This window comes from Manihot esculenta, chromosome 3, assembly GCF_001659605.2.
Source record: "Manihot esculenta cultivar AM560-2 chromosome 3, M.esculenta_v8, whole genome shotgun sequence".
Classification (NCBI taxonomy): Eukaryota; Viridiplantae; Streptophyta; class Magnoliopsida; order Malpighiales; family Euphorbiaceae; genus Manihot; species Manihot esculenta.
The window spans coordinates 137615-165550 of NC_035163.2; the positions used below are offsets into that span (position 1 = coordinate 137615).

General features: G+C 36.1%; 2 protein-coding genes across 7 annotated transcripts in view; both read left to right on the forward strand.

Annotated features, from left to right (window-relative positions):
* The window catches only part of LOC110611839 (DNA topoisomerase 1), a 28415-nt gene extending 24114 nt beyond the window's left edge, over positions 1-4301 (forward strand). The window contains exons 15-23 of one of the 3 annotated variants that reach the window (XR_002487393.2): positions 102-209; positions 322-398; positions 993-1076; positions 1972-2083; positions 2193-2282; positions 2719-2784; positions 2861-2956; positions 3720-3965; positions 4090-4301. Coding sequence is in view for 2 of the 3 variants with exons in the window: in XM_021752354.2 (XP_021608046.1) it covers positions 102-209; positions 322-398; positions 993-1076; positions 1972-2083; positions 2193-2282; positions 2719-2784; positions 2861-2956; positions 3720-3842 (756 nt within the window). In the remaining variant the exon portion in view is untranslated. Of the gene's footprint in view, positions 1-101; positions 210-321; positions 399-992; positions 1077-1971; positions 2084-2192; positions 2283-2718; positions 2785-2860; positions 2957-3086; positions 3693-3719 lie in introns of those variants that run through there. The other 2 variants (XM_021752354.2, XM_021752355.2) reach the window with 2 other exon arrangements.
* Positions 4302-5416: 1115 nt separating this feature from the next.
* On the forward strand, positions 5417-27568 carry LOC110611873 (RNA-binding protein 208). Of its 4 annotated transcripts, none has more exons than XM_043954731.1 (13): positions 5417-6624; positions 6779-6934; positions 7327-7388; positions 7638-7740; positions 8188-8264; positions 11067-11128; positions 11216-11303; positions 23188-23263; positions 23957-23987; positions 24098-24217; positions 25075-25160; positions 25797-25975; positions 27039-27568. In XM_043954731.1, exons 2-13 carry the CDS (start codon positions 6866-6868, stop codon positions 27184-27186), a joined length of 1101 nt encoding a protein of 366 aa, XP_043810666.1. In that variant the 5' UTR covers positions 5417-6624; positions 6779-6865; the 3' UTR covers positions 27187-27568. The 4 variants fall into 4 exon arrangements, with proteins under 4 accessions (XP_043810666.1, XP_021608100.1, XP_021608098.1 ...); XM_021752408.2 differs by having other exon boundaries at positions 5453-6624; positions 25078-25160; positions 25797-25970; XM_021752406.2 differs by having other exon boundaries at positions 5461-6624; positions 25797-25970.
* Positions 27569-27936: the final 368 nt, after the last annotated feature.

Genomic DNA, 27936 nt, shown 5'->3' on the forward strand with positions numbered 1-27936 from the left:
CACTTATACATGCATTTTGTTTTGGGTTTTAATTTTAAAATGTTATGCTTGCCCTTCTCTTCATGGTGCCTATTAATTATTGTCTTCTATCTTTTCTACAGCTTGATAATGTTTCTGCTGGCTTAACTGAATGGAAAGGGCTTCTCAGAGACTATTGGACCCGATTTAGTTCATACTGCAATCGTGCTGAAAGCATCCATATTCATCAGGTACTCTCAATTGTTTGTTAAAGGTTCCAGTAATATTGTCCCTTCAGAATTTTTAGGATTTTTTGCCAGTCAGGAATTTCAGTAATTATTGTCTGTTCTAATTTATCTGCAGGTGGAGAAGATGCTAGAGAAAGCATTTGGGGATTTTTTGTTTGGTTCGCTCCCTGATAACAGCAGAGCATGCCCTAGGTAATGCAAAAAATTGTGAAGTTAATATCATTTGCAATTTGTAGATAAATGTTCTACACTTCTCTAGATTGGTGGAAGAATATTACTTTTGGGGCTCTTAGTGAACTTCTGTCATTTTAAGCATAATTCAACTATTTGCCACCGTAATTCCTTAAGTTTTGCTTGAGAAAGTACAATGAGTGCTCATACATGTGCAAACCTTTTTAGACAATCTATCTTATCGTAATGACACTATGCTAGCAAAAGTTTCCTATTCAGTTTACATTTACTTGAATTTACAAAATGGGTGGAAAACTCTTTATTGTGGAGCATTGAAACCAATGTATTGTTAATTACCAGTCAATTCAGAAGGTTCTCAAAAAATTTTCAATTAACTGTTGTCTGGCCAGGATCATTATTGATTTAAGTTTTGGAACTCAGAAGTTTTGCATTGTGTGGTACATCTTAGGTTACAAACCTGTGTGGAGTTGCACTTTCCCTTTATCATGATCCCTTTATTCCATAAGAGAGCCTCCTTTATGTTTCTCTATTCGATTTGTTTCACCTTTCTGATCAAAATTGTTTGAATCTAATCATTGTTTAAATTTGTTGCAGTTGTCTGGAGGGCACTTTAATCTTCAAAGTAAGTAGGTATGGTGCAGGCTATTTCATAGGTTGTGATCAACACCCAAAGTGCAAGTGAGTATGAAACAGTTTGATATAGTCTAATTTTTGTTGTGGCTTGTGTACATTTACATGTGCATATCTATGGAAGAGGTTTATTATTTCTTATATGCCTATGTCCAAGGTCACTGGCAAATGACATTAAAGGTGATTGAAGGATATATTTTCCTGCCTGTGGCAATAGTCTGTTTACTATTTAAGTATTTTGATCAATGGTTATTTTTAGAAAGTCTTGCAGTTCCCTCCTTGTCTATGAACCTTGATATTCTACTTTCTTTTGAAAAAGAAATTATTAGTTAGTTCTTTTGCATGGTCAAAATATTGAATCCGTCTAAATTACATACCTGATCTAGCATATTCAGCCACACTTTCTCAAAAGCATGGAGCTTGGTACTGCCTTTTTCTTGACCTTTAATCTAATATCAGAAGGTAAAACATGAAAATAATAGGAAGGAGAATAATATTCATTCCCATGTCTTAATAACTTGACAAAGCTGAGAAGTAATGTGGTGCATCAACAGCCTTTTTTTTTTTTCTTAAATTCTTTTCCGTGTTAATGAATTAAATATATGTTCAGTGACAAATTCCTGAAAGCTGTTTTGATAATTTAATGTGTCCATTATAAAAGTTGTTTGCAAGGTAAATTTAATGTAGGTATTTGTGCTCGTTGAAGATGATATGTAGAGCCTATAAGTGTTATGATGCATATATGCATTATTATGACCCGTATTTATTAACCAAACCAAATAAGCTCATTCCATATAAAGCTCACTGCAATAGGCCGAACAGCAACTTCTGTTCTAGCCTGATTTAATATAATACTAACTATGATTATGAAGTTAGTTTGTTGAGGGACCATCCTTTTTTTTGGGGGTAAATGCAATGGTTGACTTCTTAGGATCATGTGTAGGTATATTGCTAAAACTTTATATGGTGATGAAGAAGAAGAAGAAGAAACACCTCAAAACAAGTCTATGGAAGAACCAAGGTTGCTGGGTGTTCATCCAGTTTCTAATGAGAAGGCATGCCTTTGACTCTTAAGTCTTTTTATATGTTAGTCTATTGGGTCATAGACCTGTTTGAATTTCGAAATTATTGTGGCATTTTTTGAACAATCAAGTTTCCATTCAGGTTCTCTTGAAGAATGGTCCGTATGGATTCTATGTACAGCTTGGTGAAGACAGGAAGGATTTCACACCAAAAAGAGCCTCTGTTTCTCATGTAATGTTTTTTCTTCCATGCTATCCTGCAGCCGTTTTAGAATGGTTCCCGTCTTTGTTGATTCAAATCCTTCATGTTGTGAATCAGAATTTTTCTTTACTATGGCAATTTTGACATTAATATTTCTCATTGCAGCCTAATACACATGAATGCCTATTGCTAATTTTCTTCATTAATATTATAATTTTTTTTAATCTTTGATTTATATCATTGTTGATCAGCTCTCTAAAATGCTTATGTATCATGGGTTGTTTGTAACATATGCCTCTTTTCTGTCCTGGCTTTGGAGATGCATTGCCATGCCAGACTCTGAGTCTTTCAATTTGATTAAATGAACAATGTACTATAACTGGAATTGCCGTGCCAGATTGGAAGTCTTTCAATTCGATAAAATGAACGACGTAATAAAACTTGGTGATATTGCTCTTCTATGCAGATAAAGGACGTAGATAGTATTACATTGGATGGTGCACTGCAGTTACTGCGTTATCCTGTGACATTGGTATGCTTACCGATTTTTTTAGAGTTTATGCTTTCATTCTGCACTTTAATTGCTCATGAGCTGAATTACATATTAGGGTAACCATCCAAAGGATGGACATCCTGTGATCTTAAAGCTTGCAAAGGTTGGATTTGCTGTTAGACATCGGCGAACAATTGCTTCAGTTCCCAAGGTATGCCTTATTTACCTTATCTTTGTTTTTCTTTTCTTGTTTTTTTAGAGATTAGACATACAGAATATCAATTGCTACTTAACAGTGCTACAGAAGTGTAATTGAATGTATTGTTGGCTATTCATGTAAGCTTGTTGGAGGGAAAATAGGAGGAAAAGCTGCGTAGCATAGCCCCAGATTGAAAATGGTATGAATTTATAGGCAATGCTGGAGGGATTAGAACAGGAACGGGTTGCATTGGGAAATTGGTGTGAAATTGATGTCAAATGAGAATTTCATGTACCAGCAGCAATACATCTCTATATAGCTTAAACTTTTCTCGATTATGAGATTTTGCACACCAGACAACCCCCTGTGGTACCCTTCTGTTGTCGAGGAATTTGTAACGCATTATAGGAAGAAGAGAAGAAGTAAATGGGGGAAATAGTTAGCTTTGGAGGAAAATAACTGAATTGGAAAAATGGAGGGAAAAGGTAGTTATCTGTTGAGAGGTAGTTTCTGTTGTTAAGCTGTATAAAAAGGAGAAGCTCTCAGCTGTGTGCTCATTCTGAAAATAATAATCAATAATACCTCTCTCTCTCTCTCTCTCTCTCTCTCTCTCTCTCTCCTCTCTTCTCTCTTCTACCTCTTTCCGAAGGGTTCCATACTGCTACCTAACAGAATTTTTTGGCATCAACAAATTTTCCTGGGCAACTTAAGTTACTACTTGGTTTTGTAGCACAACTGTGCGACAAGCTGATGTGATACTTCAATATATGTGCAGAGTATGAAGCCAGATGACATCACCTTGGAGAAAGCACTGGAGCTTTTATCAGGTGATAATGTGAGGCATATCGGTCGACCTAAGGGGAAACCGAAGGTTAAGCAAGTCATGGAGGTTTTGTAGCCTTGGCAAATAGTAACTACAAGCTAGTTGTTCTGTTGGCATTGACGATATAATCACTTGTTTGAGGCAACTTCCCCGACAAAAATCATTTTCTTGCCAAGATGCGTCTCATCTCCTGCAGAGGTATCGAGGGATTTGATTTATGGAGAGAGTTGTTCTGGATAATGACCACAAATTTTTATGATGTCATCTGCTAACCCTTTTTTTTTTTGGGGTTATCGTTATCTTTTTGGTGTCGTGTTCACAGGGGAATCACATTAGTTATTCGAGGTAAACGTGAATTTTGTAGAGTTGTCTTTCCATGAACATGTATTCAAATTGAAGCTTCATTGCAACTATTCTTTTAATTTGAACTACCTGGACAATGTAACAACATAGTGGTGAAATGGGGATAAGTTTTGCAGTTGGAATCTGCAATTTGCAGTTGGAATCTGCAATTTGCAGTTTCGGTTTTCTATATATTATTTACCTTCAAAGAGGATATGGAACTCTAAATTTACGGCAAAAACCTTCATGGTGATGCTCTGCTAATCTGCTGTTATATGCATGTTTGATACGGTGCGGGCCAGTTATTCGCGTAAACAACGTAACTGACCAGATTTACTTGTCATTCATGTATAAGAGGAATAAGTAGTTAAATCAGTCATTTCGGAATATACTTTTACGAAAAATAAAAAAACAAAGCCTAAAATATGAGAATTCTCTACAGTCAAAATGTATATGTTTAATTAATTAATAAATACTTACACAAAAAAATTAATAAATATTATTTAAATAACTAATTACAAAAAAAAATTAATCTTACAAATTTTTACAATTGTACTCTATTAATTTAATAATTAATTAAATTTTACATTTTATCATTATTTTTATCATTAGAGACTATTGGAATTATTATATATTGCCATATTAGCAAAATTTAAAATATAATTGATAAAAACTTAAAAATTTAAGATTTACTTGATAAATTTTGAAAGTTCATAATTGTAAAATTTTTTTAAAGCTCATAGTTTTTTTTACTATTTTGTCTAAATTAAAATTTATATAATTAAAATATTTAATAATATTATTATATTTTTTAGTTTTGTTGGATTAATATTTATTAATTCAATTCTAAATTAATTCAACTCCTAAATTATTATTTTTTAAATTTATTTTAATTAAAAAAAAGAGTACATAATTAATAATGTAGTTGAAAGTAAAAAATTAGAGTGATGATATTGTTTTATATATGTATATATATAAATAGTTAAAATCATATATATTTAATCAGTATTATATATTTAAATTATATTTATTATGAGTTTCTCACAAAAAATTTAGGAAATAATATATTTAATCATAATGAGTAATAGAAACATATAATTGATAATAAGTTTAAAAAATGCATAGAATTTATATAATTAAATTAAAAAATAATAAATTAAATTTATTTACTAAAATTATTATTAACCTTTGTGCAAAACACGGGCATTTCCCGGTATAAACAATATAGGACGCTATTGTTTGAAACTTGCGCATGCTTTCGCGGCAAGAGGTCGATGATTTTACTACTGCAAAACTCAAACATGAAAACCCAAATGCTTATCTTAACTCTTAACACCACCAAAGAGCAAAAGCATACCAACAAACACATAATCCACTTAAAACCCAACATCAAACTATAGACAAACGAAGAAAGCATACGCTAGATAAATAGACAACAGAAACAACAGCTTTTATCCAAAAGCACAAAACAAGAGGTAGAAAAGAGAGAGAACTTGCATTGATTTTTAAGAAATATTATTATTTGCATGATTAATGTCATCTAAAGCACCACCATCATCTTCTTGTTGCCTCAAGAAGCCATGATGTTCTAATTTCAACCCTATAGACATCATTCCTATATTATTAGTCCTCAACTCACTAGCACCAGGGGTCCCCAATCGCGAACCCATCATGGGCATGGTGGACCTCACCATCTCTACTCCACCTCTATCACCACCACCATACCATAGCCCGGCTGCACTGCCAATATCTGCTCAAAGAAATCATCTCCTAATCCCTCAGGTGGAGAATTTTCCGTCATGCAAAGTAAAGCAAATAAACACTTGGTGTGCTAAAAATGGTAACAGTAGCAAGAATGATTATTTTTTATAGTGTGGAGAGGATGTTGAGGAAACCCAAAAAAAAGAAAGTGTTGGTGAATTGGGTGATAGATCGGGGACCCAAGAACCCCGAAAGCTAATTGTTGATTCCAATATGGTCTATGGGTATGGCTAGGGAGCTGGCTGCTCTTATTTTGAAGAAGTTGTTTGTAGAGAGAGAGAGGGGAGCTCTGAAAGTGCTGCAGCTCTTTTTATGGATTTTGCTTTTGGGTTTGACTTTGTGTTGTGAGTGCTCTCAGCTGCTGTGTGTGATAATGGGTTTTTTTAAGCAGAGCCCTGATAGTTTCCATTTTGAGAGAGAAACTGAAAAGAGAGAACTCGGGGAAAAAGAGACCGTGATTTAAGGCAGAAGAAATCCTATTTTTTAAAATTTTTTATTTAAGGAGGGATGATATAAATATTTTTTTACAATGGGAGAAAATAGACAGAGGAAATGTACATTTGAATGAAATAAAAATAAATAAAAATAGAGAGATTTAAATAAAATAAAAATAGATGAAAATGGAGAGGTTTAAGGAATACTGGAACTGAAAAGTGTAAAAGGCAACCTCGAGATAGCGAAACGGTCTTTACTTCCGGGCTGAGGCAGAAAGAGAAACGAAGAGAGTTGCAGTTGTCAAATTCTATCGATTAAGGTCTCTGATTCTCTCAATATTTTATTTTTATGTACGTGATGGATAATTCAGATCCCATTTTTATATGTTTTGCTAGAAATTGTTGAGCAATAGATTATGTTAATTAAGAGATTTTGATTGGGCATAGATTGTAATCTATCTCCTTGTTTTTTAGAGGAAAACCGGAGGAGGGGAAGAAAAGGATTAAGACAATATTGACATGCACTGGTGATCGGAACAACAAAGATAAAAGCAAGCCCTAATGCAGCAAGCTTTGCTTCAACAACATCACATGTACCACCCAGGTGTCCTCGCTGCTGCTATGTCTCAGGTTTTCCTTTTTCCCCTTCTCCATGCTTTTGGAATCTGACTTTTCGATTCTGTTCGATCACAATTTGGAACCTGTTACTCAAATAAATGCTCCTAATGATAATGCTATGTGCTGAATTGATAACAAATATAACCCAGTAATTTTTTTTTTTAAAGGAGTTTTTCATCCCTTCCCCTAAAACAGTATCTTTTTGTGTATTAATGCCCGCTTATAGAAGAGAGAGCAAATTGAGTGCTTGCTATGAAAATTTTCATCTGAATTGTGTGCTCCTTTCATGTCTCTTTTTCTTCATTTCATTCTTCCTAAGATGCAATCATGTCAGGTGTTACTCACTCAACTTCAGGATTTCTGTTTATTTATTTATTTTTTATTTTTATTACTTCTAATCTCAGATGGAGCCAATCCCCAGCGGAAATCTTCCTCCTGGCTTTGATTCATCTACATGCCGCAGTGTGTAAGCATTACTTTTCTTTTTCTCTACCTTTGGGGGCTTTCTGAGTTTTCCTTATTTATGCATCTTGAATGTTTCTACTGAAAAGACCTCCACAGAGTTTCGTCGTCAAAGAGTTTTAAGGTTCTTTTGTGGATGTTACAGAAGCTGTGGCAGATGAAATGCTGCAGTTGTGTGATATTAGCATTTTATAGATATGTTGTATTTCCTTGTTTTACATGCTTATTAATCTAATAGCTCGATGACTTGTAGTTATGTAGGAAATATTCATGTAAATGTCACTGAGAAACTTCTTGCTGAAGTTTTCCAGACTGCTGGTCCTCTTGCAGGATGCAAGCTCATCAGAAAGGATAAGGTATGATTAGTACTCAAGACCCTTCAAACTTCTTTAAGACTTAATTTTTGTCCCGTAATTCCACTATTGGCTGGTCTGCAATACCTGATGATTTCTTTCAGACTTTCAGGTTTCTTTAATTCATTGTAAATGTGTTATTGTTGATATGCCATTGGCTTTGTAACACATGGATGTCCATTATGGCCAGTGGGAGACTATATATGTAGAATTGTCTGTAAATACCTAATTAATTCCCTGTGAACTTTATATGTCAGGATACACAAGGTTGATGCACTTTGATAAGAAGGGATTCAATTAGTATATCCATTCAATGAATTGCATCCTTATCAGTAGACATTTCTCACTTTCAAGCAAACAATAATTCTTCTGTTAATCCATCAATAAACCTTAATGCTAAATTATTGCCTTGGAGTAATGCATGGTTCATTTCCTTGCTTTTAATTGCAGTCATCATATGGTTTTGTGGACTACCATGATCGATCATCTGCAGCGCTTGCAATTATGACACTTCATGGACGGCAACTGTAAGTATGTATTTTACATCAAGCCCTTATTGATTTGTTTGGGGGCCATTGTAGAAGTTTTACTGTCAGAAAAGGAAATAAATGCTCATAATTGTTTTCTATACTTAATCCTTTTTTGTTCTTCTTATTTTAAGGCATTCTTTGGCTGAATAGCCAATTCAATAATGGCAGAATTGGTCTTCAAAGAATGAATAAAACAAATAAATAGGTTGGAGTCACGTCCAGTCCTGTCTTGATAGGCTAGACATGTTCCAGCGTTGTAACATTTTTAGTTTAGTTTGTTTGTTTTTTCTTTTTTAATTTAAAATTTTATATATTAGAATATATATAAATTAATAATTAATATATTTTTTTTTTAAAAAATTATTAATATTTGTTTCACTAATTTTTTTTATTTTATTATATTTTTAATTAAATATGTAATTTGAAAATTCATTAAATTAATTTCTTTTTATTGAGCTATACAATAGATATAATAAATATATAAATTCAGCTTATTTAGTTACGAATTCAGTCATGAACTCGTGAAATAGTTTTTTTATGAATAATTCAGTATAAAATTTAGTGTCATTGTTTTGTTTTTTCTAATTAATGGGTTGTACAAGTGGATAATTTTTATAAATTGGGGTAGTAAAGACACACAAAGGAGATACTTAGATAACTTTTCATCACCTATTAAATTTTGTTACAATTTATGGCTATAATTTTTTACATATTGTTATAACTCAAAATATTAAAATTATTGTTTTCTTAAATATTTAGTATAAAATATTTATTATATTTTCATTTTATAACTTAAAAATAATTTTAATTTATTAAAAATTATGTGTGTATATGCTGCATTTGTTGCAGGACTGTGGGGATTCTTCTTTTTCACCAATAAATAAATGTGCATTTAAAAAGTTATCCACATTTATGATTTTTTAATTAGAGAAGATAAACCAATAACGCTAAATTTTGTATTGAATTATTCATAAAAAAAGCTATTCTAAAAGTTCGCGACTGAATTCAGAACTGGACATGCAGAATTTATTTGTTTAATATTTTTATTTTATAACTCTATAGAAGAATTAATAAATTTTAAAATTAATTAATTAAAAATATAATAAATGAAAATAAAATTTTGAGTAAAAAATGAAAATTAATAATAAATTTATGAAAAATTTTAATATATTAATTACTAATTTACAAATATTTTAATATTATAGTTTTAGATTAAAATGAAAAACTAAACATGTTCCAGTCTGGAACTTGTCCTGTCTTTTATTTTTATTTGAGTAAATTACATTTTAGTCCTTGAGTTATACCATAATTAACGGATCAGTGTCTGTATTTTTAAAACTGAACATTTAAATTCCTCTATTTTCATTCAATCCAAATGCACAGTCCCTCCATCCATTTCTTCGTTAGTTAGCTAGTCAAAGCTAATAAAAGATATTTTTCTTCTCATAATACCCTTACTATATCCTACAATATATTTGAAGGAAATTTTTACATTTGAAAACACAACTCCTCCTCCTTTATCTCTAATTCTCTTCTCTGAAGGATAGTTGCAGGTTGAGAAATCTCTATTTCAAATGGTTATGGGGCATTTTATGATGTGAAGAAAGTTAAGGAGGGTCCTAAAATTGTTTTAGAAAAGTTTGGGAGGGTTGAATGTATATTAGGAAATTTGAAAATTTTATTTTTAATTTGTATATTTTTATTACTTGTGATAGTAGTAAAACTATTTTAATGGTTTAAAAAGTTTGAGTGAATGAAAGTGTTAGTCTTCTAATCGTTGTTGTTGCTGTGAAAGATAAGAGGAATTAAAAATGGCAGAAAGTTTGAGGAAACTGCATTGCAGGGACCGATGTGTTTTAATATATAAAATATGAAGGATTTAAGTGTTTATAATTAGTTGAATTTTAAACCCAAAAAATTGAGAAATGACAGCAAGCCGGAAAATTCTAAATTATTTTGGACAATAACGTGTTTTTTAATGTATAAAACATGGAGTTAATTGTTATATGATTAGTTTAATTTTATATCAAAGAAATTGAAAATGGCAGGAAATCTAAGAAAAATGTAAATTTTATTTTTAGGGATTGATATGTTTTAATGTATAAAAATAGGACTTAAGTATTTAAAATTGCTTGAATTTTGAAGTAAATGAAATTGAAAATTGCAGCAAATTTAAGAAAGGAAGAAGGATTTGGATTTTTAGATGTAAAAGTTTCTTTTATATGCATTGTATGTTTTATGGTGCAATAAGGGTATTGTTGGAAGTAAAAATAACTTTTAGAGGTTTGACCAGCCATTTACCTTTGAACTAATAAAGAAATGGATGGACTGACCGTGCATTTGGATGGAATGAAAATAGAAAGGTTTAAGTGTGATTTTAAAAATACAAGGAGTGATCTGTTAATTATGGTATAATTCAGGACTAAAGTGTAATTTATCCTTTTTATTTTATTCAAGCTGGACTCGACTTTGAGTTACGTCCAGCCTAATATTTTATTTTGCTTTTGAAAAAAAAATACCCAGACACGATTTTAAGTTGCTTTTGGCTAAAAAATATGTCCTTTTGGTAATTAAGTTTTAGCACGCCACCTTTTGATGAATAAGTTTTTGAAAGATCAACTTTTTGTCAAAGGCCCCTCTTTTTCTTTTTCTTGGTGACATGAAGTTTTTATAGTACTTTCATCCCTCTATCTCTCTCTCTCTCTCTCTCTCTCTCTCTACCCTTTTCCCAATTTATGCAGGCTGCTAATTAAGAATTAAATTTATTCTTTTAATTCTATATCAATATACTCTTTCTAGTTATGGTCAGGCACTTAAGGTGAATTGGGCATATGCAAATAGCCAAAGGGAAGATACATCAGGTTACTCTTAAGCTCCAATTTTTTTCTCCTCCTGTTCTTTCAGTTGGTTGCCTCTTTGTTGATAATGGGCTCCTTTGCTCTTGTCAGGCCACTTCCATATATTTGTTGGTGATTTGAGTCCAGAGGTTACTGATGCAACTTTATTTGCATGCTTCTCAGTCTATGATAGTTGCTCGTAAGTTCTTTTGATATTGGTCAAGTGATATTTCAAATGGATTTTGTTGATTCTTTTTTGTCGGGGTGGGGGGGGGGGGGTGGGAGATGTGGACAATTCTAGTATAGTTTTTGACATCACAACCAAAACTTGCCAGGGAAAGTGCTTTGCCACACCTTTGATTATGTTTGCCTTCAGTTTCTTTTGTTGCCTATTTTGTATGGAGCATATATTAATTTGTGATTGCTGCCATTCCAAGTTGGGGCAAGGCACCAATAACCCTTTCCAGATAGGACATGGATTCCCCTTGAAAACAAGATAAAGCTAGCTGCCACTTCCCACAAAAATTTTCCTATCCATACCTAAACTTGTTAGCAATCTGTTACATATTCTAGAAGAAATAAGTAGTGGGAGAAAAGAGTCTGTTAGAGTCCTGTAGGAGGTTAGCATAGGGATTCTAAATACACATTATGTTATGTGACAGCTGGGGTATTTGAATATATAGGATTGAATTGTAAAGCTGTTTGGCATGGAATTACTAACTAACAACTTTCCCTCCCAATTCTCTCTCTCTCTCTCAGTTCTGATCTGATCTCTCGTCCCAATCATCTTCTTCTTCTCATCTCATCTCATTCTTTTCTAGCATTCTAACTCAGCTCACCAACCTTCTCAACAAATTGTTATCAGAGCCTGGTTCCAAAGGCTTTCACATTGGTTGCAAGATTAGACTTGTTGGAATTCATCAAATTTTGATTCTCTCCCGTCGCAGCGATGACCCGATCCACTGCAGTTAATCAGGAGTCGAGGATAATGGAAATTGAGGAGCAAATTAGATCGTTGCAAGAAAACGCGAGGAAGGATAAGGAAGAACTCAGGGAAGAAATCAAACAAAATGCCACAGAAACAAGGAACGAATTCTGGAGGAGTTTAGAAGCATCTTTGGGATCACTAACCTACATAAAGGAAAGGGAATTGCTGCTGAAGGCAGTGAAAGGGTAGGAGAACTTGCTATGATTGCCGCAGGTCCAACAGTGGCTATTGGATTAAAAGGCATCCTGCCCAGCTCGAGAAATCTCAGATATCCAATTTTAAGGGAATCAAGTAGCTTCTGTCATATGACTGATAGACTGATATGCAAGTTATGCCTCGATTCATTCCTAAGATTAAACTGGTGATTTGTGATGGCAAAGAACCTAGATCATGGATTAGAAAATGTATTAAGTATTTTGAGGTTTATAGCATTCATGATGAGCAGAAGATGTCTATAGCCAGTTTATTCTTGGTGGATAGGGTGGATCCTTGGTACCATAATTGGATCCAGAGAGATGGGGCTCATGCTTGGGTAGATTTTGAAAGGGAATTGTGTCTAAGGTTTGGAGAAGAAGGTTTAGCGGATGTGATTGAAAAATTAGTGAAATCTAGGCAGGAAGGGAGCATAGGAGAGTACCAAGGCAGATTTGAAGATATAAGGATAAGAGTTGAAAGGGTGATGCCTAATTTGGGAGAAGGTTATTTCATGTCTGCTTTTGTTGGGGGATTGAGGCACGAAATCAGGCTTGTGGTGAGAATGCTCAGGCCGAACAACCTGGCCAATGCTTTCCAAATAGCCAAATTCCAGGAACAGTTCTTTAACAGCACCAAGAAAACCAATACCTATTTTAGATCCGCTTCTACCAATTTTAAACCAAACAGTACAGCCCCTACCATTAGCAATCCTTTTGAAACTTCACCCTTACAGCAAAATTTTCCTCATGCTTCCAAACCAGTAAACAGTGAATTCACTGCACTTCCAAACAAAACCAACAGCCTACAAAAAACACTTACCACCCACTAGTCAAACTTTGTAAGCCAGAATTCTTCTAATAAACCTCATAGACCCTTTAAAAATGTGGATAAAGGTATTTTCCAGGCCATTTGTGCAACGCAAAGTCTGTGATGACTTTGCAAATGGAAAAAGTGGACCTGGAGCAAGGGCAAGGTATAGAGGAAGGGGAGGAGGAATCACATGATGTGTTGGAAAGAGAGGTTGTTGGGGGAGAACAAGAGGAGGCAGCTTTGTTTGTACATGCCTTGGAAGGGAGTCAAGGTTCATACACTATTAGGGTGTTGGGACAACATAGAATTAGGCAGCTAGTGATTCTAGTGGACAATGGTAGCACTCACAGCTTCCTAGATGAAAGGGTGGTCAAGGAGATAAAGATTCTTATAGTTCGTGCTCCTACAGTAGGAGTGACAGTGACAGTGGCAGATGGCAGGAAAGTATTAAGCACCAACATGTCTCTTGGGTTTAGTTGGAAAATCCAGAATCACTCATTCACCTTTGATGTGAGACTGTTGCCATTGAGAAGTTTTGTTATGATTTTAAGAGTTGATTGGGTGAAGATGCACAACCCAGTATTTGATTTTGAAAACACCACTGTAAGTATTCAATGGCAATAGAAGGATGTGGTGCTGCTAGGAGTGCGAGAGGGGGACCTGATGATTGAGGGATTGAGTTCTGTTTCAGGTGAACAACTATGCAGTAAAAAGGGAGGGGATTTTGAATTCCCTATATTCTGCATTAAGGCAGTTGAGGTCTTGGTGGAAGAAGAACACAGACAGTAAATCCTAAGATAGCCAAACAGGAAGCTTTCCAGCAAGAATTACAGAAACTGTTACTCAAGTACAACAACTTGTTTAAAGAAACTAAGGTCTTGCCTCCCTTTAGGGCTCACAACACGGCCTAGCACAAGCCCTTATGTCTCCCCTGTGTTGTTAGTAAAAAAAAAAAGATGGCACATAGAGATTTTGCATTGATTATAGAAGACTGAATGATGTGGCAGTAAAGGATAAATTCCCTATCCCTATTATTGATGATCTATTAGATGAGCTTCATGGGGCAATAATATTTTCTAAGATTGAATTGAGGGCAGAGTACCACCAAATTAGAATGTCCCTTTAAGATGTTCATAAAGCAGTTTTTAGAGCACACCATGGCCACTATGAATTCAGTCATACCTTTTGGTTTGACAAATGCACCAACTACTTTTCAAGCCTTGATGAATCATAAATTTCGACCATTATTGAGGAAATTTGTTTTGGTGTTTTTTGATAACATTCTAGTATACAACTCATCTTGGGAGGAACATTTACAGCATTTGGAGCAAGTTTTTGCAGTATTAGGCAACAACAGCTACTAGCTAAGCTCAGCAAGTGTTCATTTGGGCAATTTGGGATTGATTACTTGGGCCACATAATCTCCAAACAGGGTGTTTCCACTGATCCTACTAAGGTGCAAGCAATGCTTACATGGCCACAACCTAAATCAATCAAGGAGTTGAAGGAGTTTTCTTGGGTTTACTGGTTACTACAGAAAATTTGTTAGAAATTATGGTATGATCAGTAGGCCCCTCAGTGATACGCTTAAAAAAGATTATTTTCAATGGCCTGAATTTGTGCTGCAAGCCTTTTACCAGCTAAGGGAAGCTATGGCTCAAGCTCCAATGTTGGCTATGTCGGATATATCCAAGCCCTTTGTAGTGAAAACTTATGCAAGTGGGATTGGAATAGGAGCTGTATTGGAGCAGAAGAATTATCCCATTGCTTTTATCTCTCAAGCTTTTGGTCCTAGAGCCAAGGCACTTTCAGTCTATGAAAGGGAGCTTTTGGCTATCACTTTTGCAGTTCTAAATGGAGGCATTGTTTGGAGCAAGGCCTTTTCTTCATTAAAACAGACAATGAGAGTATTAAGCATTGTGAGGATACTATATGGGAAGGGTGCGGAGAATAAAGCAGCTGATGCTTTATCCAGAATTTCAGAAGCTCCAACCAGCATTGTGATGGCAGTAACTTCTTACATACGGCCTCTTTGGATGCAACAGTGATTGATAGTTATGAAGGGGATAAACAAGTCACTGATTTGATATCTCATTTGTCACTAGATGAGAAGGCACATCTGCATATTCCTATAAGAATGGATTGTTGTTTCATAAAGACTGTGATACAAAGCCATTACAAGTGTATACACGTTACACCCACAGTCAGAAGAAACAGCCACATGTACAGCCTACTGAAGATGGGGAAGCAGTAAGGATTGAAGGTTGACTAGTTTAGTTTCTATTTTTAGTTGTTGAATTTTTCTTTAAGCATTTGTTAGTATTTCCGCAATGTAAGGAGGGTATCTCCACTTTCAGTTATTTCCATTATCTTAGGAGGTTGTGACTCCATGATCAAGTCATGATTCCATTGATGTAGCAAAGGGTGGTTTACATCCTGTATAAATATTCAATAATTATCAATGAAGAAATCAGCTTGGAAATCATTAAAGTTTTGATTACTTTAACTCAGAGGTTTGAGATTCCCTCTAATTGAGTCTTCTAATTCTTCAAGATAGGTCGCAAAAAGAACACCACGTCCTCACCCTCGCAAACACCTTCCACTTCCACCTACGAAAGACCCCTAACTCGATCTCAGGTTCAGGACCCTAACATTTTGGTATCAGAGCCAGCCATTATGGGGGAATCCGTTCAAGATCAACTTACAAAACTTTTCAACCTTGTCCTTTTTGAACAGCAAGCTAATCAGGCCCGCCATGAAAAGGTTGAGCAGCTTCACGCTAAAATGGAGGCTATGTCTCTCGAATTGGAATCTGCCAGAAAGGGACTATCTTCTTCTCCAGGTGCAGAAAGTCAAGCTCGAACACAGCGCGAAAAAGGACCTATTGGAGCAACAGTCTCTGAAGCTTCTGGAGGCAACGTCATTGTGCCCAAAGTCCGGCACCAATCCACTCCTGAAGAGGAAAAGGTGAGTTTAGCTTCTTACCACCTAGAGGGAATTGCACAGCTACGGTACTTACAGATGATTCAAGATACTCCTGATCCTACATGGTCTGAATTTGTCAACCAATGCAATTTGCTATTTGGACCCCCTATCCGAAGCAACAAACTGGGCGAACTTGCCAAATTAAAACAAACGGAACGGGCACAGTGGAGGAGTATCAAAACAAATTCGAAGTTTTGGTTTCCAGAGCTGGAACCTTAACTCAGAACCAAAAGGTTCAGTTGTATCTCAGTGGCTTGCAGGAATCCATATCTGTTGAAGTCGAGCTCCACCAACCACAGGATCTTGTCACAGCAATGAACATGTCTCGCTTGTATGAACGGAAGCTTTACTCCAGGAGCTCCACCACTCAAGATATCAAACGCACTTTCCCGCTTCCGAATTCACGCAACAACCGCACAATTAAAAGGCTCACTAGAGACGAAATGGATGAAAGGAGAAAAAAGGGGTTGTGTTTTAATTGTGATGAACCGTTTGTGCGTGGGCATCAATGTAAATGGTTGTTTTGGATTGATCTAGAAGACGGAACTAATTCAGAGGAAGATGCTAACTCAGATCTACCACCTGAAATTTCTCTCCACGCAATTACTGGAACACGCAATCCACAGTCCATGCGTTTGCTTGGACGTTGGAAGGGAACCTAGGTATTAATACTTGTTGATTCTGGAAGCACTCACAGCTTTGTCTCTGTTTCCAAAGTTGATGAATTGCAGGCAGAAGTGGATGAGAAAGATGGGTTATGTGTCAATGTCGCCAATGGCGAGCAGCTCCGCAGTCTTGGAATTTGCAAAGGGGCACCGATCAAATTGGGATTTACCACTTTTACGGTGGAATTATTTGTCTTGCAATTGACTGGCTTTGACATTGTCCTTGGCATTAATTGGTTGACAACGCTAGGCCCCATCCTATGGGACTTTAACATTATGTGGATGTCTTTCTTCGTCCAAGGGAAACAGGTGGAACTCTACGGCATAAATTCCATATCAGGGACGCAGCCAAATCCTCATTCTCTCTTACCTGCTACCGACCCAGATACCCAACTCCAAAAATTACTAATCGAATATGCCTCTCTTTTTAATCCACCAACAGGGCTACCTCCCACCTGTTCTGTGATCACTGTATTCCTTTGGAAACCAACACTAAATCAATGGTGGTGCACCCCTACAGATATCCCCATGGGCAAAAAGATGAAATTGAACGCCAGTGTACTGCTATGCTCAAACAGGGAATCATCCGTCCGAGCAGATCTCTTTTTTCATCTCCGGTAATTCTGGTTCCCAAAGCTGATAAATCATGGCGCTTGTGTGTGGATTACAGGGAACTCAATGCCAAGACCATCAAAGACAAATTCCCAATTCTCGTTATTGATGAGCTTTTGGACGAATTGGGAGGGGCAAAGTTCTTCACCAAATTAGACTTGCTTTCTGGATATTTTCAGGTCGGCATGTATCCACCAGACATTGAAAAAACAACATTTCGAACTCACCATGGTCATTTCGAATTTTTGGTCATGCCGTTTGGATTGTCCAACGCACCATCCACTTTTCAGACTTTAATGAATGAGGTATTCCAGGAACACCTACGTAAATTTGTATTGGTTTTTTTTTTACGACATTCTTGTTTTCAGTAAATCTTGGGAAAAACATATGCAACACCTGCGTCAAGTATTCCACATCTTGGCAAAAAATAAATTGTTCCTAAAACGCTCCAAGTGCACCTTTGCCCAAACTCAGGTTTCATACTTGGGTCATGTAATCTCACAGAAGGGGGTGCAGGTGGACAATTCCAAAATCGCAGCTATCACAGAATGGCCTAGATCTGTTACTCTCCGGTGGTTGCGGGGTTTCCTTGGACTTACTGGCTACTACCGGAAGTTTGTATTCAACTATGGGTACTATAGCTGCTCCTCTCACTGCCATGTTGCGGAAAACTCTTTTCAATGGATTGAAGAAGCAATTCAGGCATTTGAAACTCTGAAGACGGCCCTGACTACCACACCCATATTAGTTCTTCCAAATTTTGAGCTACTGTTTGTTCTTAAGTGTGATGCATCTGACACAGGTATTGGAGTTGTGCTACTACAAGAAAATAAACCAGTGGCCTTCTTTAGCCGAGCAATGGCGGCCCAACATGTCAGTCTTCCGGCATATGAAAGGGAGCTTATTGGCTTTGTCAAAGCAATTAAACACTAGCAATCATATCTTTGGGGCAAAAAGTTTCTGGTGTGAACTGACCACTACACTTTGAAATTTTTACTAGAGCAACGCTCACTTTCCTCCCCTCAACAACACTGGGTGAGTAAATTGATGCCCTTCGATTTCACTGTGTAGTACAAGGCAGGTAAATCCAATACAGTGGCAGATGCTCTCTCACGCTGTGATGCAGACCAGAACCGTCTCTTTGCCCCTTCCATGCTTCATCTGGATTTGTTTGATGAAATCCGACAGGAGCAACAACAATCTCTTGAAGTTCAGCAGCTCATTTTGGCAATAAATAATGGCACTGCTGCAGCCAATTGGAGTTTTAAACAAGGTCTTCTTTTCTTTAAAGACTGGGTTTACATTCCCACTGGGTCTCCATCAATACCTTTGGTGATTACTGCCATTCACACTCAAGGACATGAAGGCTACTAAAAGACACTACATCGGATTACTCGTGATTTCTTTTGGCGGGGAATGAAAAAAATGGTGCAAGATTTCATCCATGCTTGTGATGTGTGTCAACGCCACAAAACAAAATCTTTGCAGCCTGCCAGGTTATTACAGCCCTTGCCCATTCCACAATAAATTTGGGCAGATGTGTCCCTTGATTTTATTGAAGAGCTTCCCAATTCCAGAGGCTAGAATGTTATTTTGGTCGTCATTGACCGGTTCTCTAAATATGGGCACTTTGTTGCAATCTCCCATCCATATGCCGCCGTAAGTATCGCTCGCATTTTCTTTGATAATATTTTCAAACTCCATGGACTGCCAGAAACCATGGTCAGTGATAGAGATGTCAAGTTCACAAGCAACTTTGGGAAGGAATTATTTTGATTGTGTGGTACTAAATTATGTTTTAGCTCGGCTTATCACCCACAATCGGATGGTCAAACAGAAGTGACTAATCGAAAGTGGAAATGTACTTACGGGCTTCACTGGCTCTCAACCCGACAAATGGTGTGATTGGCTTTCTTGGGCAGAATTTTATTACAACACAAGCTATCATACCTCCCTCAAGTCTACGCCATTTGAAACTGTATATGGGAGACCACCACCTAGGCTTCTCTCTTATTTGCCTGGAAGTTCTACGGTTGAGGCTGTAGATGTTATTCTTCAGCAACGGGACTCGATGTTACAACTTCTCCACACCAACCTTCAAGCAGCTCAGAACAAAATGAAACTTCATTATGACCGCTCACACCGACCATTGGAGTTTAACGTTGGGGAGATGGTTCTACTCTGTCTCCGGCCGTATCGCCAATCTACCTTAGCTTCGAGAAAAAACCAAAAACTTGCTGCAAAATATTTTGGCACTTTTGAAGTTTTCGAACAGGTCGGTTCTATGGCCTATAAATTGAAGCTTCCAATTGAGTCAAAATTACACCCAGTTTTTCATGTCTCTACACTGAAACCGTATCATGCTGGCAATGATGATTTTGAGACGGTGCTTCCACCTGTTGTTGGTCCGGAACCTCCGGCTCCTTTTGCTATTTTGGGTCATCGTTTCCGTGCAGGAAAAATGGAAGTTTTGGTGCACTGGAGCCAATCTTCCCCAGCTGATGCCTCTTGGGAAAAGGTTGAAGATATACAGGACTGTTACCCACAATTTAAGCTTAAGGACAAGCTTCCTAAGGGGATGGGAAGTATTGATACAAAGCCATTACAAGTGTATACACGTTACACCCACAATCAGAAGAAACAGCCACGTGTACACCCTACTGAAGACGGGGAAGCGTAAGGATTGAAGGTTGACCAGTTTAGTTTCTATTTTTAGTTGTTGAATTTTTCTTTAAGCATTTGTTAGTATTTCTGCAATGTAAGGAGGGTATCTCCACTTTCAGTTATTTCCATTATCTTAGAAGGTTGTGACGCCATGATCAAGTCATGATTCCATTGATATAGCAAAGGGTGGTTTACATCCTGTATAAATATTCAATAATTATCAACGAAGAAATCAGCTTGGAAATCATTACAGTTTTGAGTACTTTAACTCAGAGGTTTGAGATTCCCTCTAATTGAGTCTTCTAATTCTTCAAGATAGGTCTCAAAAAGAACACCACGTCCTCACCCTCACAAACACCTTCCACTTCCATCTACGAAAGACCCCTAACTCGATCTCAGGTTTGGGACCCTAACATTTTGAACGGATTCCCCCATAACTGTTGGCTCTGATACCAAAATGTTAGGGTCCTGAACCTGAGATCGAGTTAGGGGTCTTTCGTAGATGGAAGTGGAAGGTGTTTGTGAGGGTGAGGACGTGGTGTTCTTTTTGTGACCTATCTTGAAGAATTAGAAGACTCAATTAGAGGGAATCTCAAACCTCTGAGTTAAAGTACTCAAAACTGTAATGATTTCCAAGCTGATTTCTTCGTTGATAATTATTGAATATTTATACAGGATGTAAACCACCCTTTGCTACGTCAATGGAATCATGGAGTCACAACCTCCTAAGATAATGGAAATAACTGAAAGTGGAGATACCCTCCTTACATTGCGGAAATACTAACAAATGCTTAAAGAAAAATTCAACAACTAAAAATAGAAACTAAACTGGTCAACCTTCAATCCTCACTGCTTCCCCATCTTCAGTAGGCTGTACACATGGCTGTTTCTTCTGACTGTGGGTGTAACGTGTATACACTTGTAATAGCTTTGTATCAATACTTCCCGTCCCCTTAGGAAGCTTGTCCTCAAGCTTAAAATGTGGATAACGGTCCTTTATATCTTGAACCTTTTCACAAGAGGCATCAGCTGGGGAAGATTGGCTCCAGTGCACCTAAACTTCCATTTTTCCTGGCTTTATATGGGTAGTGGGAAGCAGTTAAGGACTCAGTTGCTTGATCTTATCGAGGTCATTCTGCCTTTAATGCCACATATGTAAAGTTGAGCAGGCATTTCTATTGGCCACAGATGTTGCAGGCTGTCATGGATTAGATTAGAGATTGTGAGGTGTGTGCTAGATGTAAAAGTGAACACTGTCTTTCTCTAGGATTATTGCAACCTTTACCTATTCCCTCTCAAGCATGCCAACAGATTGCCATAGACTTCATAGAGCGACTCCCTAAGTCTAAAGGGAAAGACACTATTCTGGTTGTAATTTGCAGGTATACAAAATGCTCACTTTTTACCCCTTCAGCACCCATTTTTTGCCTCTAGTGTTGCTCAAGTTTTTATGGATTCCATTTGTAGACAAGATTATCACTAGTCTGTTTTGGAAGGAATTATTCAGAAAGATGGGTACTTCTCTATCACACAGCTCTGCATACCATTCACAAAAAGATGGCCAATCCGAGAGGCTTAACCAATGTTTGGAAGGGTACTTGAGGTGTCTCTCTTTTCAGAAACCTCATTCCTGGTTGAAATGGTTACCTATGGCAGAATGGTGGTATAATACTAGCCACCATAGTGCACTTAAAATGTCCTTTTGAGGCATTGTATGGATATAAACCACCCACTCTGGCCTTAATTCCAGTAGAGGAGTTACAGTGGGAACCATGGCAGATTTCCTTCAGACCAGCCCATGTAATTAGAGAAAATTTGTTGAAAGCATAGAACAGAATGAAATAGTATGCAGACAGGAGGAGGTCTGAAAGGGAATTTATAGTAGGAGATATGGTCTACTTAAAATTACAGCCATATAGACAAGCTTCTTTGGCCTCAAGAAGAATTTCAAGCTTGCTGCAAGGTTTATGGTCCTTATCAGGTGATAGCCAAGGTTGGTCCTGTGGCTTATAAACTATAGCTACCCTCAAATTCGACTGTCCACCCTGTGTTCCATGTTTCATTGTTACAGAAGAAAGTGGGAGACCAGGCTGTTATCATTCAAAATCTTCCTTCCTTTGATGAAGATTCTGTGACTATTATGCCTGAAGCAATTTTAAAGACTCTTAGCAGGAATGGGAAAACATTTCAACAGGGCCTGATTAAGTGGTGTAATCTGCCATTAGAGGAAGCTACCTGGGAAGATCAGCACTTCATTTTCAAGCAGTTTCCTGAGTTTAGATCTTCTTGGGGATTAGAAGAATCTCTTAGAGGGTATTGTTACATATTCTAGAAGAAATAAGTAGTGGGAGAAAAGAGTCTGTTAGAGTTTGTTGGGAGGTTAGTATAGGGATTCTAAATACACATTCTGTTATATGACAGCTGGGGTATTCGGGTGTATAGGATTGAATAGTAAAGCTGTTTGGCATGGAATTGCTAAATAACAACTTTCCCTCCCAATTCTCTCTCTCTCTCTCTCTCCCTCTCTCTCTCTCTTTCTCTCAATTCTGGTCTGATCTCTCGTCCCAATCATCTTCTTCTTCTCATCTCATCTCAGTCTATTCTAGCATTCTAACTCAACTCACCAACCTTCTCAACACTCCTACTATCTGAGCTTGCTTGAAATCTGACTAAAATTTATCCCAATTTACCTATACACATCCCAAACCCTTTTATTGTGCAAACTTGCCCAAAACTGTGAAATTTAGATATATAAACAAGTAATTATATAAAATGTTTTTGAAATTTTTCATTAATAACTCTGTAAAATATTTGAATCCATCTTTTGTTTGGGTAGTGAATATCCATGCACTAATATGGAATCCTATATAAATCCAAAATGGTTTTTATTTTAAAATCATTACCCATCCTAGTGTATTTATGAATACTCGAATTATATGTAATGAGCATGGATAGCATTTATGAATACTCGAATTATATATAATGAGCATGGATAGGATACTAGGGTCAAGTATCCGAAGTAACCTAACTTGTTGGCATACATATGTTGGTGTTCTTGCTCATGAACCTCTAAATGCAATTCTACCAAATGAGGTTTGTAGAATAACTTGTTCATGAAGGTTGATGTTTCTTTCTCTGGTGGTTTTATGATTTGCACTTTGCAGTGATGCAAGGGTGATGTGGGATCATAAAAATGGCCGCACGAAAGGATATGGCTTTGTTTCCTTCCGTAATCAGCAGGTGCCTGTTTTGTTATTAATGGATACCCAATGAAATTTTTTGTGAATTTAATAGAAGCCCAAAATGATAAATAGAGGCAGGTCCGAGGTAACTAGGTAGATACACACATGCACATATGTATTGGACAAAGAGCTGGAGAGTTGCCTTCTTAAACATAATTAATAGTTCCCTGGATACATTTAATGGTAGAGTTTAGGATGTAAGGGGTTTGGTTGAGGATTCTAAAAAAGGAGTCATTTTTTACTCATCCTCTCTTTTGCAGTTTTGCCATCTTTTGCCGGAGTGACTTTTTAAATCACAGATTCTAGAGAAGTAGATTTATTGGTAAAGCAATAATTCTCTCCTATTTATAAACACATTGAAATGCCTATAATAAAGTTGCTGAAGGAAGAGGCAACTTCACGCTCGTCAGTGGTTGTTTGAAACTTTCAACTATTACAGGGCCCCTTAACCATTAATTTCTGTCAATTTCTTTATATTTTTTTTTTATTTTGCTAAACTTGATAGAAAAAAAAAATAGTTGTGATTTTTAATTTGGAAAAAGAAAAGCAAACTGGAGGCAAATCTTGTAGCACAACTTGTGCCATGGTCACTGGCTGATTGAATTTTCAGTCCAGGATGTTGACATTTTATTAAGATTTTGCTGATGCCATAGACTGATATCAGTGCTTTATGATACTCTTTAATTTGCAGGATGCACAGAGTGCTATCAATGACTTGACTGGTTTGGCATTTGAGAACTTCTCTTCTTTGCTTGGTTTCATTATTCTGCAGTCTGCACTATATGAAAGTATTATAATAGGTGATTGATGTGTAACACACCCTGAATTGTAGGTAAATGGCTAGGGAATAGGCAAATAAGATGCAACTGGGCAACTAAAGGCTCTGGGTCCAGTGAAGACAAGCAAATTAGTGATAACCAAAATGCAGTTGTACTTACCATTGGATCTTCAGGTGTAATGAGGCTCTTTTGTAATAGTAATTTGTTTCATTCATGTTATTGCAAACTCTGCAGTCAAAGGTTTCTTGCCTAGAAATTTATGTTCACCCAGTTTGCTGTTGGGGCCTGTTGGATTTGGAGGGAGAAAAGCTAAGAAAATGAGAGAAAAGTTTGCTGGAACAAGATCTGATTTTTTATTCCTTTTCTTTTCATATATACTTTCAGCAGTACAAGTATATTTATAGAGCAAAATATCACATGGCTTCTACCTAATCAACTAAAGAGCAATGGAGCCATACTTAGAAGATTAGTCTTGCTAGTAAAACTATCATATCTACTTTTGCAGCTAGATTTCAGAAATAAATACAAACAAGATACATAAAGTAAAATCTTGGAACTTGTAGAAAATTTTGAGTTTGAAGCAAAAAGTATCAGATGCTTCAACAGGGTCATTACTTTCACAATAGGCTGCAGATTTCGGAGCATGGAACATTCATCATGTAGATCATTCATATCATTTAGCATAGACTGGGGTGCTTGATAATTATCCCTTCTGATTCAGTTAGAATGTTTCATGATTTAGATAATTATACTCTGGTACCAAAGTCTATGAATGAGCCTTTTGGGGGTTTATTAAACCATTTTCGTTCAGTATAGTGTAGGGTCTCTTTATGCTTTATTTAGGTAAAATTATATGTTGGTGACAATCACTTTCCTATTTCATTCAGTTCTTATTTTTCTGCTTCGAAGTTCTAATTTTCAGTTGTATCCGTTGCCTGCTAAAATTTGTCCTTCTAAAGGTACCTTTTACAAGAGACCTGGTGGACAATTGGATGTTGATAAATTTTTCATTGCGCATCTTTGAATGCAGAAGGAGCTCAAGAAAATACTAATGAGGATGCTCCTGAAAACAATCACGCATATACTACTGTCTATGTTGGTAATCTTTCCCATGAGGTAATTGAAATTTGTAGTATTAAGGAATCCATATGACAACGTTTTTGCTTTGTGCTTCGCACATACATTTAAACTTTTCTAATACTTGTATCCCTGAGGGAAATTTGATTTCCGTATCAGTTTTCAGATAAAAGATAAGGTAGTGGCCTCTTATAAGACTCTAGGTTACAATCAGCTCTGTATATTTTCAAATTGCAAACTGTAATTTAAGTATTTTAGAAGAAAACAATTTCAGTAATAAGGGTTCCCCTTGTTATATAGAATTTCTATAATATCTACTGCTGTTGTTTTATGAGATAGTCCTAGTTGGATCAAATGTCTAAACTAGTGAACTATTAGTAGATTCCTATTGGTATAGCTAGTTGCAACATTGAGTCAAGAAACATCCTTGAGAGCTCCTGCGATGGATGCTTTCTTTATTGGGTGCTCCACTTAAATGACCTTGAGTCTGTTTGCAATTTTGGCAGTATGTCATTGCTCACTCTTCAGCAACTTCTCGTTTTGTTCTGATAGAACTCTGTTTTCATGTTGTCTTCATTCTGGAACTATGATTAATTATAATTATCTAAAGCATTTCAGTGCAAACGCTGATGTGAACTCTCTAATTTTCCTTGACAATTTGGTTTGTGCAACCAGGTAACTCAAGCTGAACTTCACTGTCAATTTCATGCTCTTGGGGCGGGGGTAATTGAAGAGGTTCGTGTTCAGAGAGATAAAGGTTTCGGATTTGTAAGATATAGTACTCATGAAGAAGCAGCCTCTGCCATTCAGATGGCCAACGGGAAAATAATTCGTGGGAAACCCATGAAGGTCAGGTTGATAGAATCACATTCTTTATTATTATATTTTCTTGTGATCTCTTGGTCAGTTGAACATTATTTGATGTTCTTTATTGCTCTGTGGACAGGAGCCTTTTCAAGGCCATAATAATATAGACTCATTGGATAAAAAAAATCTAAAGTTTACGTTAATTCTTATTTATATCTAAAACTATTAATTTTGGATAATAAAATCAAACATCATCAATTTGTCATAGTACAACTGAGAGGTCTAAATTGAATTTAGAAAAGTTAGAGGTAAATTACAATATAATTTCTATAGTTTTATATTAATAAAACATATAGTCCTTTAATTTAAATTTTATATTAAAAATTTATTTTATATTTATCATATGTAATATTAAATATATTATACTGAATAAATATTTATTACAAATAAATTTCCATTACATAAAATATCACATATAAATATTATATATTAAAGTATATCGCTGAATATTTATGCTCAACATTATAAATTATGTGCATATTTTTAATATGTAGAAAGTTATATTTCATGTCAATAATATTAAATAAAATGAAATATTATATATTTTAGTCTAAATTTTTTTATACTTTAATTTTTATTACCCTACAATATATATATAAAAGTCGGAATGAGAATTTAATAATGAGATTAGCCGAAAAAGACATTATTGAAATAAAAATATGTATTGTAAGGACTATTTTATTAGTCTAAAAAAAATTTAGGAGCTATATTATAATTTACCATTAAACATTAAAATTTTGAATAAAATAGGCCTAATATCTAAGATGTGCAGTCCAAAATTACCCCATCTTGCCACTTTTGCAAACCTTTCAGTTTAGCTGGCATGCCATTAACTTTGATCCTATGGTGGTAGCCACCAGGTTTGCATGCCCGTCCCATCTTGAAAGACAAACTTTTTCATTTCCTGTTACCCAGAGGCTGACCGTTAACCTTCCAGTGCCTGCTTTGGTATTGTGGAAATTTTCAGTTTGGTTTCTTATAGTATGATATTGCAATTATGGAAAATTCGATGCGCCTTTTGGTTTTGATTTGCTAATGCATTTTGTACAGTGTTCATGGGGTAGTAAGCCAACACCCCCTGGGACAGCTTCAAATCCTTTACCGCCTCCGACTCAACCTTATCAAATGCTTCCATCTGGAATTAACCAAGGCTATTCTGCGACTGATTTGTTGGTCTACCAGCGTCAACTTGCCCTGAGCCAAGCTACTGCATCGGGCTTATCTGGTCAAGCTCTAGTACAGCTGACTGGACAACATGGTCTTGCTGCTTCTATGGGTTTGAACTCTGGTGGGTCCCATGGCCTGTATGATGGATATCCTAACAGTTCTTCGGCTCAACAGCTCATGTATTATCGTTGATGATCAGCCATTATGACCTAAACTTTTATTGACCGAGTACTTTCCCTCGTGTTGGGACTTCATTTTTTTGTTCCTGTTATGATTTCGAAGTATGGGAATGTGAATTCGTTCATCGCAGTCAAGTGTGGTGTGGTTATGTTTTATGATACCATAGGTGATGACCGATGAGCATTTGTTGGGTTATCCTTCTTCTTTGGTTAAATGAGGCTCGCTTTATTTCATTGTTTATGTCTTGCATAGAGACTAGTAACAAAGGTTGGGGAAGCATGATATTTGACAAACTGAAACGTTGCGCGAAGGGTACAAGGAGAAATGCTGAAGCCAATTATGAACTGTCAACTATATGCACGTCCTCTCCTAGACTTATTCAACTTGTTTGGAGATATGGTGAATTCCAAAAATGACATGTCAAACCTCATTGGAATGCTAAATTGAAGTAAGCCTCATTCCCAGAATAATGTAATGAAACAAATTAAAGATTTTAATTAATATAGTATTGTAATTTCTTATTTATAAAATTAAATAAGTTGAATAGAAATTTAGAAAAGTTATAATGAGAATATATAATTTATTATGATTAATTAAACTG